A 19,748-nucleotide genomic window follows, 5' to 3' on the forward strand; every position below is an offset into this window, starting at 1 on the left:
GTCATAGCTCATTACCATAAAGTTGACCTGACTTCAACTCTCCTTGACGCCCAAATCGTCCAAGACGCGCCGCGCCGCTCTCGCCGGAGCTCGCCGCCGGGCTCCCATTGAGAATGAATGACTTCCGGCCACTTTGACGCTCTCGCCGGCGGCGGTGTGAACGCACAGTTAGACATTCTCTGGTATGCACGAGACGTCCCTGCCTGTACGCGGACGCGCGCATCGACACAGACAGGCAGGATTATGGCGTTCCGATGGGTTCTTTAATATGACTTTGCAACATGCACTCGTCTCAATGAACGTCTCGTCTGCGTCTGCCGAACGTGACGTTTGCGTCTGCCGAGCGTTTCGCCTGCGTCTGCCGAACGTGACGTTTGCGTCTGCCGAGCGTTTCGCCTGCGTCTGCCGAACGTGACGTCTGCGTCTGCCTTAAAGGGGTTTCCAGTACATTCCACACAATTCATTCTTTATTATTTTTTCCCCACTGATCTTCAATTATGTTTTATTAGCAATTAAGTGCTTTTACCTTGCTTGTGTAGCTATAGCTTTTTTTATTCCAAATACCAAATTTTAATTTACACAAATTATCATATTTAAAAGTTTTGTTTGCCGTTGTTACTTGTCAACATATCCACAGATACTTATGAAGAACTCATGCTAGAAAAGTTTTTATGTTTTATGTTCATGTTTGTATTCACCACTTGGAGTCTCTTGACCAACACAAAATAACGTAGTAAACATTCGGGGTAATTTAGCTAACGTACATAATATTTACAATTTGTAATAATTTTATAGTTGTAATATTTAGTTTTTAACTGAGTTTCGCTGAAGTTTGATTGACAGGCGATCTGACAGTTAACAGAATTATAAAAACAGTTAGCCTACACCTCCAAATCCCTCCCTATGCCTTATTCCTCAAACTTTGGATAAAAGAGTCTGCTAAATGAATACATGTAAATGTAAAAGAGAAAGACGAGCAGTTCATTATTATTATTTAGCATATAATTTAGTAGAGAATTAACATTTTAAAGTAGTGCACGTATAGCCTAGCCTACTGCTTGAACTGAGACTATAGGCTACACAGTAAAGTCACAAAACAGTGGGTCTATTTATTGATTGGGTTTCTTAAAATGTAAAAAAAAAAATAAAAAAAAAATTTGTAAGCTCTGTTTCATAGGCCTACTACTGTTTTTGCGAAAGGTCCGTTGTCATTTGTGGACACCAGACTAAACATTGCAGATGTTTAGTACCTGCAGGAAAAGTACAATTGTAAAATTAATTTCTTATTCCTACTTTTAACATTTATTTCACACTGGTTTTAGTTTTCTTTTTATAAATCATTACTATACATGAATAAACAATTAAATGAAAAGATATGGAAACGTTAATTTTTAGGCATTAAAAATATGCACAATTATTTATTAATAACCTACACTAAAAATCTATTTTAAAGCATTTCAGACCTGCACAGGGTGATATCAGTGTTTATGGAAACATCCTAAACCATAAAATGACTGTAAAAAAGGACTTAACTTTATATTAATACAACTTTATAGTTTATACAACTAGACAACTTAGACTGATAACATGACTGATATATACAACTTAGACTGATATATATATATATATATATATAGGCCTATAAAGGCTTTCAAAAACGTTTCCCCACGTATTATCTTTGTGGGATTAAACAAGAATTCACGCACGCATTTACACACTCAAATAAAATCACAGACGCAGACGTCACGGTATAAGCAGACGCAAATGTCACGTTCATTGAGAGGAATGAGTGAAGTGAAAGTAAATTGTGCATTCGCTGACACACTGCACTGAGCCGTGTTGAGTAGCGTGTTATACTACGTGTTAGCGAAAAAATTAAATTATAACTTCACTGCTACACGTGAATGACGCGTAACGTCTGAGTGGACACTTCACTGCCACACGTGATTTGCGTGACGTCTGCGTGACGTCTACGTCACGTCTACGCCTCGTCTGCGTCTTAAATTGAATGAAATAAATAGCAGAAAAAAAAAAAAGTTAAGACGTTGAGTGAGACGTTCGTTGAGACGAGTGCATGTTGCAAAGTCATATTAAAGAACCCATCGGAACGCCATACAGGATGTCTGTTCTGCTCGGTCCTGCTCCTCCGTGACGATGACGGCGCGCGGTTAAAAAAAAAAAAAAAAAACTATTTTGAAAAGTGGGGGGGGGGGGACATATCCCCCCTGTCCCCATTGGAAATTACGCCCGTGAGTTAACTACATTTGTTAACATGAACTAATAATAAACTGACCTTCTACAGCATTTATTAATCTTATATTAATTTAGTTTATATTAATTTCAACATTTACTAATACATTATTAAAATCAAAAGTTGTATGTTATATTAGTTAATGCACTGTGTCAAGTAACATGAACAAACAATGAACAGCTGTATTTTTATTATTTAACATTAAGATTAAAATATTAATATGCAATAACAAATGTATTGCTCATGGTTAGTTCATGTTGGTTAATACATTAACTTTACAAATGAGACCTTCATGCCAGTGTTACCATGATATCAAATATATAAATTTAGAGTTTGACATAGACTTTTTCATTTCATGAGCACGTGCACGGGTTGAAGCGCTATTTTTAGCACGAGTGTAATGTTTGTTAATAGATTTAACGTAAAAAAACATCATTAATCTTGACAAACTATATATCATTCTAAAGGTCTAAACCTCAAGCATCGAGGACAGACCACTGTTTTTCAATGACAAGCTTATAACGGCTGTATTTTTGCATGAATGTAAGCAATACACATCAAATCAAGCATAAATAAAAACAGAGCACATACCTTTAGTGTCCTAATTACGAGCCACACACGCATCCAGTGCAAACAATTCCAGAACGAATGGAAAGGTGAGGGTCCACTGAATAACATCCCATAGAGCATTTTAATCCAACGAAACAATAACGGTGTAATATTGATGGTTAATCCTTTGTTTACATCGCATTTCTGCGGAGCGAAGTATCATACTAGACTGTTATGCAATAAAATAATGCACCAAAAACACTAACCCCACTCAAAAACATGCAAAGATAGCCGCGATATAGTCAAAAATATCCAACCATAGCGATCGTTTTATCTGATGTCATGACGTGCTCATCCAATGATAATGTCTGTTTATCTGGAGCCAATAAAAGCATTGAATCGTCATGACTGACAGAAAATGTAGCCAATGAGCACACGATTCCAACGAGACCTTGCATGTGTATATTTGTCACATGGGCGTGAATATTTATTCATCTGAATGTGCCAATGAATGTGGCGCTATCTCCCACGAGATGCTCCGAGTTTGACACACCCCCATCTGACAGCTAAAAGCTAACGCGCTAGTAAACAAACAGAGGTCTCTTTGTAGTAACTGTTTGCTAATCTTACTAACTGGACGGAATGTATTATCCAATGGATCGTCAAAATAAGTTTTTATTGTGCTGAAGATGCTTTATTTGAGCTCACTCGAAGCAGCGATGTGAAAAAGGAGAGTGAAGACAGCGATGACGGTGCTTGTTGACAGAGAAGTTGATCCAATAACATACCGGTGAGTTGCTATGTGTAGTTGTTTATGTATATTGAGAATGTGTGTGAGAATGTATTTATTTTATTGTTTCTGTGTGCTAGAAAAAATGCAATATACCAGTATGCATTATACATATGCTGATATTTTGCATTTTTCCTAGCACACATGGGGAAAAATTATATATAATTTTTCCCCATGTGTGCTAGGAAAAATGCAAAATATCAGCATATGTATAATGCATACTGGTATATTATATTTTATTTACACACACATGGGGAAAAATTATATATAATTTTTCCCCATGTGTGTGTAAATAAAACATATATATATATAACACATGTAATTGTTTATATATATATATATATATATATATATATATATATATATATATATATATATATATATATATATATATATATTGAGACTGTATTTATTTTATGTTTTTCCTGTGTGCTAGAAAAATGACAATATACCAGTATAGATTATACATATACTGATATTTAGCATTTTTTCTAGCACACACAGAAAAAAAAAAATATATATATATATATAATATATAAAATGCATTTTTTCCCCTGTGCTACAAAAAACAAATTGACGAAAAAAGAAAAGTTCTGGACGGCCGACCATCTGTGTGATTGTTGAATGCTCACTGTTTCACCGGCCATTATATTGATTGTAGGACTGTGTGCGAATGTATGGGCCGCCATCAATATGAATGCTCACTGTATAGCCGGCCGTTAGATTGATGCTTGGGCTGTGTGAGAATGTATAGGTGGCCGTCAATATGAATGCTCACTGTATAGCCGGCCGTTAGATTGATGCTTGGGCTGTGTGAGAATGTATAGGTGGCCGTCAATATGAATGCTCACTGTATAGCCGGCCGTTAGATTGATGCTTGGGCTGTGTGAGAATGTATAGGTGGCCGTCAATATGAATGCTGTCTAACCGACTGCCCATCAGTTTCATTGTTCATGGGATGGCCTGTAATTAGAGTGAATGATGACAGTGTGATTGTTGATTGAATGGGCAAACTATACAGAAATAGGACATGCAGTGCTAATTCTCATTCCTTTCCTTGCCATTCTACAGGCATCAGGTTGAGTCTTCAGATGAGCTATGGCATCCAAGCACCAGCCAACCAGCAGAAAAGAGAAGAACGCTTTCAGATTCTTCAAGATCTGCACTTGCTGTTGTAGACCTGAATCCGCCAGTAAAAGGCCAGTAAATGTTTTTTTTTTTACATTTGCAAATTGTGTGTGTTTTTATAGCTATATATTTATATTATATTGTTATTTATATTACTAGTTATATTTATAGTTATTATACTTATATTACTTGTTGTATTTTCAGTTGCAAAGAAGTTTAGCTCTTTTTTTATTAATATTTCATTTTTATTATATTTTTATAAGTTCTGTTGTACAAATAAATCACTAATACAAAGTCTTATGGTTCTGCCTATTATTTTATAGTTGAAAAAGCATTCAAGCATCATATATGATGGCTAAAACAGCTTGCAGTACACTTCATAACATTAGGTTATCAAGTCTCCTTTAGGTTTCTTGGCACCTGGACATATTCTTAGAAAAAAGCATGCAGGAACCCCATTTTTCATGATATCTTCGTCAAATTTTAAATATAAACTGATGAGACTTGTGCCTTTCAATTCATTAACTAACTGGATTCCTCCAGGCTTATTTTCATATATTTTTACATCAAATAATAAAGTGTTCATTGTAGCACAAATCATCTTCAAGACACTTCAACTTCTATAACTGTTTGTCTTTCTAAGTTTTTTTCTACTTTAATGTTTGGGTAATAAACTCTAAAGTGTCTTCTTTTTAAAGATGTCTAAATTGTGCATGTAGTGCAAATTGTTCAGCAACTGCAATTGTTTTAGTTGGGAGATGTCATTTCTGGGGATGTGCCTCAAGCAGGCGGAGGGAGAAATGGAACAGACATAGTCTTGGAAAAAAGCTTGCATGAACCACATTTTTCATTATATCTTCCTCAAACTTGAACTATAAACTGATAAGTCGTGTGGCTTTCAATCCATAACTGAACTGGATTCCTCCAGGTCTATTTTCATATATTTTTACATGAAATAATACAACATTCTGTGTAGTGCAAATAATTTTTGAGGCATTTCAACTATTATAATTTTTTATCTGTTTGAGAATTATCAACTCTGATTGCTTTTTAGTAGAGTCCCAAGTGTCTTCTTTCCAAAGATACCTTAATTGTGCCTGTAGCACACTGTTCTCAGGAGCTATAATTGTTTTAATTCAGGTAGGTCGTTTTCAGATGTGAGCCCCAAAGTGGGGGTGCAGTTTAACAGGTTAATTCATTTTTTATTTTTCTAGATGTATTTCCCCGAGCTAATAACGAGAGGATGTGCTATGGTCTTGGATAAAAACAAATTGAATGACATTGTCAGACTCAGAATGCTGCTGCTGAACTCAAGACTCGAGTTATGCTTTTATTATAATTAAGCATAACTTGCATGCTCCCACAACCTTTAGCCTACAGTAGCGTGGTGGTAGGATAAATATACATTTTCTGTATTAGCTTACCTGCTGATCGAGTAGTTTGAAAACTCGCGTGGCTAATTGCTGTGCTGTGCGCAGGCTGCGTGCATAGAGCTGAAAAGGTAACTCCGCCTACCGATCCACCTCCGCCAAAATAAAATTAATAAAAAAATACTTTTTGTAATATTGTTAGTGGTAAAATGGTAAAGAAGCGTATTTTTATTTATTAAAATATTTATAATAATAGTAATACATATTATTTACTGTTACCAGGGAGGGGCACATTACATTTTGAGACAAAAGGGGCAGGGGCTTGAATTTTTTTCAAAATTTTTTTCACCTTTAATTTTAATGGTTTACATTCTGCTTTCGTGCGCGGCACGCGGATGCACGATTTAACGGGCAGTAACGCACATTGGAGTTGGCCTATTTGCCCTTTGCAGTTACACATGCGCTGCATTTTAAAAACAGCACCTGATATGCCTAGTGGAGAGGGAGGTCTCCCCAGTTTGCAACGTCTTTTTTGGGCTAAATTTGGACCAAATCTGACGGACCAAACAGAGCCCAATTTGCAACGTCTTTTTTGGGCTAAATTTGGACCAAATCTGACGGACCAAACAGAACCCAGTTTTCAACGTCTTTTTTTGGGCTAAATTTGGACCAAATCTGACGGACCAAACAGAGCCCAGTTTTCAACGTCTTTTTTTGGGCTAAATTTGGACCAAATCTGACGGACCAAACAGAGCCCAGTTTTCAACGTCTTTTTTTGGGCTAAATTTGGACCAAATCTGACGGACCAAACAGAGCCCAGTTTTCAACGTCTTTTTTGGGCTAAATTTGGACCAAATCTGACGGACCAAACAGAGCCCAGTTTTCAACGTCTTTTTTTGGGCTAAATTTGGACCAAATCTGACGGACCAAACAGAGCCCAGTTTTCAACGTCTTTTTTTGGGCTAAATTTGGACCAAATCTGACGGACCAAACAGAGCCCAGTTTTCAACGTCTTTTTTTGGGCTAAATTTGGACCAAATCGGACGGACCAAACAGAGCCCAGTTTTCAACGTCTTTTTTTGGGCTAAATTTGGACCAAATCTGACGGACCAAACAGAGCCCAGTTTTCAACGTCTTTTTTTGGGCTAAATTTGGACCAAATCGGACGGACCAAACAGAGCCCAGTTTTCAACGTCTTTTTTGGGCTAAATTTGGACCAAATCTGACGGACCAAACAGAGCCCAGTTTTCAACGTCTTTTTTGGGCTAAATTTGGACCAAATCTGACGGACCAAACAGAGCCCAGTTTTCAACGTCTTTTTTTGGGCTAAATTTGGACCAAATCTGACGGACCAAACAGAGCCCAGTTTTCAACGTCTTTTTTGGGCTAAATTTGGACCAAATCTGACGGACCAAACAGAGCCCAGTTTTCAACGTCTTTTTTGGGCTAAATTTGGACCAAATCTGACGGACCAAACAGAGCCCAGTTTTCAACGTCTTTTTTTGGGCTAAATTTGGACCAAATCTGACGGACCAAACAGAGCCCAGTTTTCAACGTCTTTTTTTGGGCTAAATTTGGACCAAATCTGACGGACCAAACAGAGCCCAGTTTTCAACGTCTTTTTTTGGGCTAAATTTGGACCAAATCGGACGGACCAAACAGAGCCCAGTTTTCAACGTCTTTTTTGGGCTAAATTTGGACCAAATCTGACGGACCAAACAGAGCCCAGTTTTCAACGTCTTTTTTGGGCTAAATTTGGACCAAATCGGACGGACCAAACAGAGCCCAGTTTTCAACGTCTTTTTTGGGCTAAATTTGGACCAAATCTGACGGACCAAACAGAGCCCAGTTTTCAACGTCTTTTTTTGGGCTAAATTTGGACCAAATCTGACGGACCAAACAGAGCCCAGTTTTCAACGTCTTTTTTTGGGCTAAATTTGGACCAAATCTGACGGACCAAACAGAGCCCAGTTTTCAACGTCTTTTTTTGGGCTAAATTTGGACCAAATCTGACGGACCAAACAGAGCCCAGTTTTCAACGTCTTTTTTTGGGCTAAATTTGGACCAAATCTGACGGACCAAACAGAGCCCAGTTTTCAACGTCTTTTTTTGGGCTAAATTTGGACCAAATCTGACGGACCAAACAGAGCCCAGTTTTCAACGTCTTTTTTTGGGCTAAATTTGGACCAAATCTGACGGACCAAACAGAGCCCAGTTTTCAACGTCTTTTTTTGGGCTAAATTTGGACCAAATCTGACGGACCAAACAGAGCCCAGTTTTCAACGTCTTTTTTTGGGCTAAATTTGGACCAAATCGGACGGACCAAACAGAGCCCAGTTTTCAACGTCTTTTTTGGGCTAAATTTGGACCAAATCTGACGGACCAAACAGAGCCCAGTTTTCAACGTCTTTTTTTGGGCTAAATTTGGACCAAATCGGACGGACCAAACAGAGCCCAGTTTTCAACGTCTTTTTTTGGGCTAAATTTGGACCAAATCGGACGGACCAAACAGAGCCCAGTTTTCAACGTCTTTTTTGGGCTAAATTTGGACCAAATCTGACGGACCAAACAGAGCCCAGTTTTCAACGTCTTTTTTGGGCTAAATTTGGACCAAATCTGACGGACCAAACAGAGCCCAGTTTTCAACGTCTTTTTTTGGGCTAAATTTGGACCAAATCTGACGGACCAAACAGAGCCCAGTTTTCAACGTCTTTTTTTGGGCTAAATTTGGACCAAATCTGACGGACCAAACAGAGCCCAGTTTTCAACGTCTTTTTTTGGGCTAAATTTGGACCAAATCTGACGGACCAAACAGAGCCCAGTTTTCAACGTCTTTTTTGGGCTAAATTTGGACCAAATCTGACGGACCAAACAGAGCCCAGTTTTCAACGTCTTTTTTGGGCTAAATTTGGACCAAATCTGACGGACCAAACAGAGCCCAGTTTTCAACGTCTTTTTTTGGGCTAAATTTGGACCAAATCTGACGGACCAAACAGAGCCCAGTTTTCAACGTCTTTTTTTGGGCTAAATTTGGACCAAATCTGACGGACCAAACAGAGCCCAGTTTTCAACGTCTTTTTTGGGCTAAATTTGGACCAAATCTGACGGACCAAACAGAGCCCAGTTTTCAACGTCTTTTTTTGGGCTAAATTTGGACCAAATCTGACGGACCAAACAGAGCCCAGTTTTCAACGTCTTTTTTTGGGCTAAATATGGACCAAATCTGACGGACCAAACAGAGCCCAGTTTTCAACGTCTTTTTTTGGGCTAAATTTGGACCAAATCTGACGGACCAAACAGAACCCAGTTTTCAACGTCTTTTTTTGGGCTAAATTTGGACCAAATCTGACGGACCAAACAGAGCCCAGTTTTCAACGTCTTTTTTTGGGCTAAATTTGGACCAAATCTGACGGACCAAACAGAGCCCAGTTTTCAACGTCTTTTTTTGGGCTAAATTTGGACCAAATCTGACGGACCAAACAGAGCCCAGTTTTCAACGTCTTTTTTTGGGCTAAATTTGGACCAAATCTGACGGACCAAACAGAGCCCAGTTTTCAACGTCTTTTTTTGGGCTAAATTTGGACCAAATCTGACGGACCAAACAGAGCCCAGTTTTCAACGTCTTTTTTTGGGCTAAATGAAGGCTATGACCAAACAGCTAAAGCTATATTAAAGAATGAAGAATCGATTAAAAATTTGAAAAGGAATGTTTTTTTTTCCTTTCTTTTAAAAAAAACTTTTTCTTGTGTTTGTAGATTTTTGTTCCATACAGTAGTACATGTGTAGTTTCCTCACTGTTAAGCTCATTTTGTGTGTATGTGTGTGTAGTTTAGGTTTGACTAAAATCGTATTTATTTTGGACACTCGTTAACACTAGCAACTGCACAGAAAAGGCACTTCTTTTTTTGCAATATTTTCATTCATCTTACGCACCTTTTTAATGTTTTTTATAAGTTGTATATTCTGTGTAACCTATAAAAACATTAAAAAGGTGCGTAAGATGAATGAAAATATTGCAAAAAAAGAAGTGCCTTTTTTGTGCAGTTGCTAGTGTTAACGAGTGTCCAAAATAAATACGATTTTGAAAACATTTCACACAAATAAGTGAATAAATAGAAAATAAAAGGGATACTTTTATTTTAGTACACAAACGCGAGCATCCGTTTTGTGTTTCAGCAATCAGCGCTGTGACAAAAAAAAAAAAGCGCTGTGACAGAGTTGACCAATGAAATCGAGTCATAGACGGGAGTCAATGCTGCGGGGCGTGGTTTTGGCGTAAGGGGCGTGGTTTTGGCGTAAGGGGCGTGGTTTTGGCGTAAGGGGCGTGGTTTGCGCTTAACTGGTTTGGGGGAAAAAATGACGCGAGCCAGACTGAGCGAACGCCGCTCTGCACGTTTGAATCAGGGACTTAGCTAAGTATTTGAGGGGCGGGGGAGGGGTATTTTAATTTTAATACATTTAAAATAAAACATTTAATGGTTTACTTTTGGTAAATGTATTGGACATACTGGCGGGTTGTTTTTACAAGTACAGTTTTTGGATCATCAAAGTTAGGGGGGCAGCTGGGGGGGCAAGGCTCTAGAGTGGGGGGGCACCTGCCCCCCCTTGCCCCCCTGTAGATCCGCCCATGATTCACACACACACACACACACACACACACACACACACACACACACACACACACACACACACACACACACACACACACACACACTACCTTTAAGATTTTTTAAAATGTTTTTGAAGAAGTCTCTTCTGCTCACCAAGGCTGCATTTGTTTGTTTTTTTTTGTTTTTTTGTTGTTGTTTTTTTACAATTTTAAATAACTATTTTATATTTCAATATATTTTAAAATGCAATATATTTCTGTGATTCAAAGATGAGTTTTCAGCATCATTACTCCAGACTTTAGAGTCACAATCCATCAGAAATCTTTTTTTACTTTCTATTTCAGATAAATGCTGTTGTTTAGAACTTTCTATCCATCAAAGAATCCTAAAAAAAAATTGTTTTACACAACTGTGTTCAACACTGATAATAATCATAAATGTTTGTTGATCATCAGATCCTCATATGAGAATGATTAGTGAATTGTCATGTGACACTGAAGACTGGATTAATGATGATAAATTCAGTTTTGATCACAGGAATAAATGACACTTTAATATATATTCACATAGAGAACAGTCACAACAGAACTGTCACAATATTACAGCTTTTTTGTATTTTTAATAACCTAAATGCAGCATTGGTGAGCAGAAGAGACTTCTGTAAAAACATTAAAAAATCTTACTGTTCTCAAACTTTTGACCGGTAGTGTGTTTGTATATTAATCCTGCTGGGATTGAGCTATGAGGAAGTGCAAGTTTACTAATACTTTGTTCAATTTGAATAAATGATTTTGCTTTGCAAGTAATTTTGTGATTCTGCATTTCCTTTTGTAGGTTTTTTTTTTTTAATTGCGTGATATAGGTCTTAAATTTAATTCATAATGGTCTTGAAAAGGTCTTAAAAAGTCTTAAATTTGACTTGGATACCCTGGGGAATGAGTAGGTCTAAGGATTTATTGTAAAATCATTTTAAAAATCTGCTTTTTATCTGCGATATCAATTTCTTAAAGTCTGTCTTTAATATGAAATATGAGCCTCTTATGCATCCACTGTGGGGAAAAAACTCCTGTATATTTAAGAGAAACATATGGATTGTCATATACATTTATTTAGAGAGAAGTATTATTTATCTAATTTGTTACCAAAAAGTTTAATTCATACTGGATGCCAGAGGGCGCCTTCGAGCAGAAACTCCACATTTGCCTCAGTATTCAGGAAGTTTTCAGGAAATCCCTAATGTGAAGCTTAGCTAGCGCTGTAGTCTGAATAAAAGAAAGATAGAAACGCTTTGACTGAGTAAACATGAAGACAATAAACACGACCGCATCAAGATATGGTGTATTTGAGTTCTTCAAGCCTTCTCTGGTATTTTAATAATAATAAAGCAGTGCTGATTGACGTAGACTTTATCACTGTATAGAATACTATCCAATAACTACATTGTCAGCCTCATTCTGTGATAAGAAGCCACGTCAGCTCACAACTTGACCGACTATATGAAATGAGTTAAAACATGTTATTAAACGTATTTTGTTGGTTTATGAACGCTTCACATTACTAGTTTGTTCCAAACTGAGTTTTCAAACGCAAATTATAAGCGACTAACTTTACTTGTGTGTACAGCATTTTGAATGGGAATAAGTCAAAGCAATTTGAAAAAGCACCAAAATGACGGGACGAGCAAGAGAGAGATCAAGAGGCAGAGGTCGTGGTCAGGAGCCTGCTGCTTCTGGCGCGGTGAGTTTATTTATAATTAGTTGAATATGATATATCTTTATTGAAATAAGCTTTTTAGTATTCCAATTCCTCTGCAGCAACCACCATTATCACAAGAGGCTGCAAAGCCAGTTATGCCCACTGCACCTGAAGGACAGCTGGTGGGCAGAGGGAGACCTGCACCTGGAGCGATGTCTGAAGAAGGTAAGTGCAATTAGTGGAAATATATACTGCACTATTATATACTATAACATTCACAAATCCTGTATCTTACTCTTTTCTTTATATCTCCCTGTAGCAATGCTCACGATTTCTGCAGGCTTTCAGCAGGTAAAGATAGGGGAGAGAGGTGGGCGCAGGCGGGATTTCCATGATTCTGGTGTCCACACTCGCCAACTCATGGAACATGTGAAAGAGTGCAAAACAGGTAACACCAAAATGTTAATGAGCATGAATTGATTTTTGCTGTTTTGCAATATGCATCGCGGATACATTGATCTTGAAACATGTATTTCTGAATCGTGAATTATTGATTTCAGTCAATAATCGATTTAAAATGCTAAGAATCTAATTAATCGTGATTCAATAGCGATTCAGTGCTTTAAAATATATAAACATTAAATTGCTACATGCACAAATTCATGGAGATGTTGTGTGGTGTCATTCGCTCTCTCACAGCTCTCTTGCACAGATACATATAAAGAGAACAAAGAGGGCTTTTCTTACTATTCCGTGTAGAAAAGTTAGTTTAGGATTAGCTGGAAAAGTGCTTGACATTCTAGTCTATATTTGCAGCTCCCTAAATACAATGGCAAGCAGTTTTATAGAAGAGGCATTTAGTAGGGGTGTAACGATTCGTTTTAACAACGATACGATTCGTATCACGATTTGAGGTTGTCGATACGATTCAAGGACGATATTGGTTAATTTAGAACGATACGATCCGAAACGATTCAGTGACTTGAAATCGATTCAGTAACTTTTTAGCCAAAAATTGTGTGACTGAAATAATTATCTGGATACTGGTCAGTGCAGGTGAAGTTTCCTAGATTCCTGTTGTTTCTTGTAAGGGAATCCGGTATATCAATTAATTATGGATATAAACAAACAAGTAAACAACAATTAATGGCAAATGCATTCAAATTTTATTTGAATAAAGTGCAACCAACAGTTTAGGTTGAATTAACAGGAAGTTAACCTTTTCTGCTCTCATTTTCAATATTCAATACATTTTCAATAAAAGCACAGTAAGTGCAACCAACATTTCAACAGTAGGTTAACCTGCTACTTCTGCTTTTGTTTTCCAACATAAAAATATTACAATATTAATATCAAAAATAAAGTGCAACTAACTTCTCTTCAGGTTTAATTAATAGTAAGTTTACCTGCTACTTTTGCTGTTGTTTTTCAACATTAAAATAATACAAATACAATATTAATATCAAAAATAAAGTGCAACCAACATTTCTTCAGATTGAATAAACTGGCTGAACCTGCTACTACTCTCAGTTTAATAAACAAACAATATTTAACAAAAGATAAAATGTAACCAACTACTCTTCAATGACTCTACAGATTTCTTTTTCAAAAATATCACCATGATCTGACCGCAGAACACTTCTCTGTGCGTTCACTATGTCGCCAGCTGTACTAAAACTCGCTCTGCTGGCACACTGGTGTCAGGAATGCACAGGTAACAAGCAAGGGTTGAAAGTACAGGTAGCTCTTTCTCCTGGTGGCTTGATCATTTCTCGCTCGTTGGCTTCTCCTCTGCCATGCGCCATGCTATGTTTTGTTTTCTCAAGCCCCGTTCACACCGCCAGCGACACGCAGCGACAAATCGACACGATCCCATTCATTTCAATGAGCGCTGCTGCAGGTGCGTTGCGATGATGTCACAGATAGGCAGACTGAATCGAGTAACGTTTAACGCCTTTATCATTAAAAGTGCTAAGAAAAAACATCCATATAAAGTCTGACGTGCTTAAATCCAATGTGTTATTTCCTATGATCGATACAATCGATTGATTACCTTTTAAAACGATGTTAGATCGATATATGTCGTCCGGAAGGCCAACTTGCCGAGCACAGATTGATGTAGTTAGATCATAGGAAAATAAATCGATACATCGATGTAGTAGATGAATCGTTACACCCCTAGTTTTTATACTGTACAAACTGTACATTCTATCCCCCTACACTACCCCTAAACCTACATATCACACACACACACACACACTAACACACACACACACACACACACACACACACACACAGGGCCGTTTGAAGAAATTTGGGGGCCCCAAGCAAAATGGACATAGAGACAGTGCAAATACTGTTGTTGCATATACTGTCCATAAAATTTGAAAACATTTGCAAAAAACACCACTGTATCATTAAAAAAAATTTGTAAACCTTTAACCGTTTTTAAAACATATATAAACATTACATAGATAGACGGACCAGATATTCCTAACACTTTGGGAATACTTAAGGGTTACTAGTTGGTTTGTAAACTGTCTATAAACATTATCTAGATGGTTATTATAAAGTTGCAACAGATGACTATAATACCTTGATAAATAGTTAATAAACAGTACCAGTAAAACATGTGGGCAGTACCAGTAAAACATGTAAACAGTACCAGTCAAACATGTGGGTTGTCCTGATACTGTACTTCAAAATGTAACAGTGTAAAAATTGACACAGAATAAAGTAATTGTTCAAGATCTATTGGTAACTCATAAAAATAATGTCATATTTGCATAAACTGTCACTACCGTATATATCCCGACACTAGCACACAAAGATAAGCTATGAAAAAAATAATGTTCCTCTGCCTCTTTCTGGTTAAATAATGTTTATAATAATTGTTAATATAGCATACTATATTAACTATTCCAGGTTATTTATGCATAGCATAAATAATAGTTAGTATAGCATGCTATGCCACTTTCATCAAAACATATTACAAAGCTATAGCAATCTCATGTAATTTCGTCTGTTCGAAAAAAAAAAGTTGCTCTAACTGTTCGTTACAAGCAGCATTTGCCGTCAGGCAGGTAACGATAGCTAACATAAACATATTTTTGCTAGCCTACCTGCTGCAAACTTACACTTTTTTTGTACAAGACAAGTAGAGCTATTTTATCCAGTGTAATTTATCACATACCACTATCTTGTTTTTTTTCTTATCCTCCTCTTCCTTTCTCTATTTTCTTTTCTGGCTTCCTGAAGCATAAAATTCCGCTTCAAATCCGAGGATGTTTTGTATTTTGCCGCAGCAGAGATCGCGTGGTTGGCTGGCTGCTGTCAGCGACTTCTGAGAGGGGCCCCTTAAGGGGGATCCCGATAACAGTGTCATTGCACTTTACTGCATTGACTATCAATGGGGCGCTCACACAGTTTGTCGTTTCATTTTATTCTTAACCTGTCGCTGTCTTGGGGCCCCAGGCCAGCTCGAGGCCCCAAGCAATTGCTTGGTTTGCCTGCCTTGTCGCGACGGGCCTGGTGTGTATGTGTGTGTGTGTGTGTGTGTGTGTGTGTGTGTGTGTGTGTGTGTCAGTGTCCCTTGATTAGCTGACATGAGACGCATCCACACAGACAGGACACTGACACACACACACACACACACACACACACACACACACATGTTGGTGCAACAGCATTATGAGGACTCTCCATAGGCGTAATGGTTTTTATACTGTATAAACTGTATATTCTATCCCCCTACACTGCCCCTGCCCCTAAACCTAACCCTCACAGGAGACATTCTGCATTTTTACATTTTTAATAAAACATTGTTTAATATGTTTTTAAAGTGATTTGATTTACGGGGACATTTGAAATGTCCTCATAAACCACCTTGATGTTGTAATACCAGTGTAATACCCATGTCATTATACAAATTTGTGTCCTCATAAATCACATAAACAAGCACACACACACACACACACACACACACACACACACACACACACACACACACACACACATACACACACACACACAGACAGGACACTGACACATACACACACACACACACACACACACACACAGGACACTGGCATACAGCGCGCTCTCTTATGTCTTGTCGCGCTTGGAAGCATTTACATGAATAGGAGCGTGGTGATCATGTAACGCTAAGCAAAAATGGATATAAAAACGGACGCTGCGTTATTTGCGTTAAATATTTTTAATGCGTTAAGCTTCCGTTTCACGTTGACCGAGTTTGGTGGAGATTGAATAAATCGCCTACGAGGAGAACGTAAAAACTCAGACCCTGAATTATACAAATATTCACGTTCAAACAAACTAACTTTCTGTGAAAAAAGACACTTATAAACAGACACTTGTAGAAAATAATGTGAATTTTTTTTTTTTTATAAATTTGAACTATGTCAGTAAATAATGAATTTAAAGACAAATGTGTCAAAAGTGATCTTTGCAAACACAGCACATGACCTTCTGTAAAGCACATGTATAGAAAACACACTCACACTCCTCTGTTTTTAAAAAAGAGTTCTGTCTGAATGAGTACATGAAATCACGGCTGTCAGGTGAAAAGAATTGTAACTCAAATGTCATTTAGAAAATTAGTCCTGTATGAGTAGTGATATAGTGTCATAGTTCATGTCCACATTAACCACTACGTTGTAATACCAGTGTAATACCCATGTCATCATACACATTTGTGTCCTCATGAATCACATTAACAAGCACACATACAGAGAAAGGGAGTTTCAAAAATAATACAACACTGCCCCCTTTTGGTGATAGAGGGGAGGGCACACAAACAGCCAAAAACATTATTAAACTTTGACATGTTGCCATGGCAACATTTTTTGAAATATTAGGAATCCATTCATATGTCTCTATCTGTCATGTTTTCACATTATACTGATGAAGTTTGAAGTCAATCGGGTGCAAATAAGATGGGGATTCAAAGCATTTTTGAAAGTGACACACTTCCTGCTGCCAGTTGGTGGCACTATAACATTGACTCACAAAAGTCATATCCATGTGATCGGCCTCTTACAACGAACACACAGCTGAAGTTTCATCCAAACCAGTCAATGTTTGCACAAGTTAAAACACACTTCCTGTTTCCCTTTTCTCGCCATAAATTCGTTGCTTCGCCACGGCCAAACCGTTTGAGTTATCAAAAATCCGCTCGCAATTTAGCATCCTCTGTGTCTTGACTTTATGCTGACCGAGTTTGGCACTGATTGAAACAATGGCCTCGGAGGAGTATATTAAATTCCAGAGCATGTGTTTTCAGAACAACCCATATCAGCTCACTTCCTATTGGGCTGACACGTAACTTAGAGCACGAAAGTTGTTTGGCCCAATGAGGTCTATATGTGTACCGAGTTTCATACATGTACGTGCAAGTGTGTTTGATATATAGACCAAGTTTTCAGACCCCACTTTAGGGGGCGCTGTCGAGCCCCACTGCCACGCCCGGGTACCAGCTTCAGCCCGGCTCTGATGGCCGCGCATTCCGACGCCTGTGCGAAGTTTCAAGAGTTTTCGAGCATGTTAAGTGCCCCAAAAGTACCCGAGAAGTCAAAAAAAAAAAAAAAAAAAAAAAAAAAAAAAAAAAAAGAATAATCCTTAGGGGAACAATAGGGCTCTGCGCCCTTTGGGCTTGGGCCCTAATAATAATAATCCTAAGGAAAACAATAGGGCTCTGCGCCCTTTCAGGCTTGAGCCCTAAATAATCCTTAGGGGAACAATAGGGCTCTGCGCCCTTTGGGCTTGGGCCCTAATAAACTTTCGAAATCCAATAGGGTCCTCACACCATCGGTGCTCGGGCCCTAAAAATTCACATGTACATAAATATTCACAGCCTTTGCCATGACACTCAAAACTGAGCTCAGGTGCTTGACCGGACGGAGTCCACTGGTGGTAAATTCAGTTGATTAGACAGGATTTGGAAAGGCACCCACCTGTCTATATAAGGTCCCACAGGAAGGAATTGGAATTGTAGTCCAAGGAATTGTCTGTAGACCTCAGGCACAGATCTTGGGAAAGTTACAGAAACATTTCTGCAGCATTGAAGTTCCCCATGAGCACAGTGGGCTCCATCATCCATACATGAAGAAGTTTGGCACCACCAGGACTCTTCCTAGAGCTGGCCGCCCGGACAAATCGGGGGAGCGATCGGGGGAGAAGGGCCTTAGTCAGGGAGGTGACCAAGAACCCGATGGTCACTCTGACAGAGCTCCAGCGTTTCTCTGTGGAGAGAGGAGAACCTTCCAGAAGAACAACCATCTCTGCAGCTCTCCACCAATCAGGCCTGTGTGGTAGAGTGGCCAGACGGCACATGACAGACCGCCTGGAGTTTGCCAAAAGGCACCTGAAGGACTCAGACCATGAGAAAGTAAATTCTCTGGTCTGATGAAACAAAGATTAGGGCTGTAACGATTTGACCAAAAATAAAAACCTTCTAATGAAAAAGTGCATTTCTTTGTGATGTTAAAATACTTGAAGGAAACGGTTCACTTTCAGCAGTTCTTGTCTATGGGGCAGATTTCTGCTTGTACATCAGATAAATGAACACAGTAGGCCTGCATTACATTTATTTGAATGCATTAATGAGAGAGTGATTGTGTGTGTGAATTAGTCTTACCGTCTCTATTCATTATGAAGCTGTGGTTTGTACTTACTTCAAAGGTATTCAAATCTATAACGGTTGAGTTTCTAAGCTACTTTGGTGACTTTACTTTAGTCACAGGACAGCGTTGACACTGCGTTTCTGCGCTGCTCTCTGCAAGTGATCTTCACGTGATGTGCGAGCTTCTGTCTGAGTGTTCGTTTGTCACAATATATAAGCCATTAGTTCAACATAATACACATCTGATGGACTAAAATCGCTTTAATGTTCAAACTGGCAGGACTTAAAACACATACAAATGACAAAGCTTTGTGAGGACGAAAGTGAAAGCGATCTGGCTTCAGGGCTTGTCTGTGTGTGTGTGTGTGGCAGCGCGTAGGCTATAAGAACGGCGATTAACTGACCAGTATACTGCCGTCCAAAGGCAAAGCGCAGTAACTACAAATTTGGTCAAAATTGAGTTAAGACTTGAAATGGGCTTTGTGACATCTGTTCTGTCTTGTGACAAAGTTTGCTGGTTCAATTTTGTCCAGTTTTAGAGAAACGAGCGTGTCAAAATTGCAGTAACTACAAAATCCAAGCCAATACCAAGGCAAACCGCAGTAAGTGATGTTACTGTGTTCTAGCTTTGTTTCCCCGCTTTTGACACCGCAGATACTGCGGTTTCAGCCTCGTCACGATGGGGATTGTATGCGGTTTGCCCCGATCGTAACAC

General features: G+C 38.4%; 2 protein-coding genes across 2 annotated transcripts in view; both read left to right on the top strand.

The window, feature by feature from the left end:
* Positions 1-11,907: 11,907 nt before the first annotated feature.
* On the top strand, positions 11,908-13,829 carry LOC307132932 (piwi-like protein 1). Its single transcript, XM_079827562.1, has 4 exons — positions 11,908-12,063; positions 12,322-12,435; positions 12,513-12,618; positions 12,713-13,829. Exons 2-4 carry the CDS (start codon positions 12,367-12,369, stop codon positions 12,871-12,873), a joined length of 336 nt encoding a protein of 111 aa, XP_079683688.1. The 5' UTR covers positions 11,908-12,063; positions 12,322-12,366; the 3' UTR covers positions 12,874-13,829.
* LOC307132931 (piwi-like protein 1) overlaps positions 12,723-19,748 on the top strand; it is a 16,799-nt gene continuing 9,773 nt past the window's right edge. The window contains exon 1 of the mRNA XM_079827561.1: positions 12,723-12,841. The gene's annotated coding sequence lies outside the window, so the exon portion shown is untranslated. The remainder of the gene's footprint in view (positions 12,842-19,748) is intronic.

Source organism: Gobio gobio (genome assembly GCF_949357685.1).
Source record: "Gobio gobio genome assembly, chromosome: 10".
Taxonomy (NCBI): Eukaryota; Metazoa; Chordata; class Actinopteri; order Cypriniformes; family Gobionidae; genus Gobio; species Gobio gobio.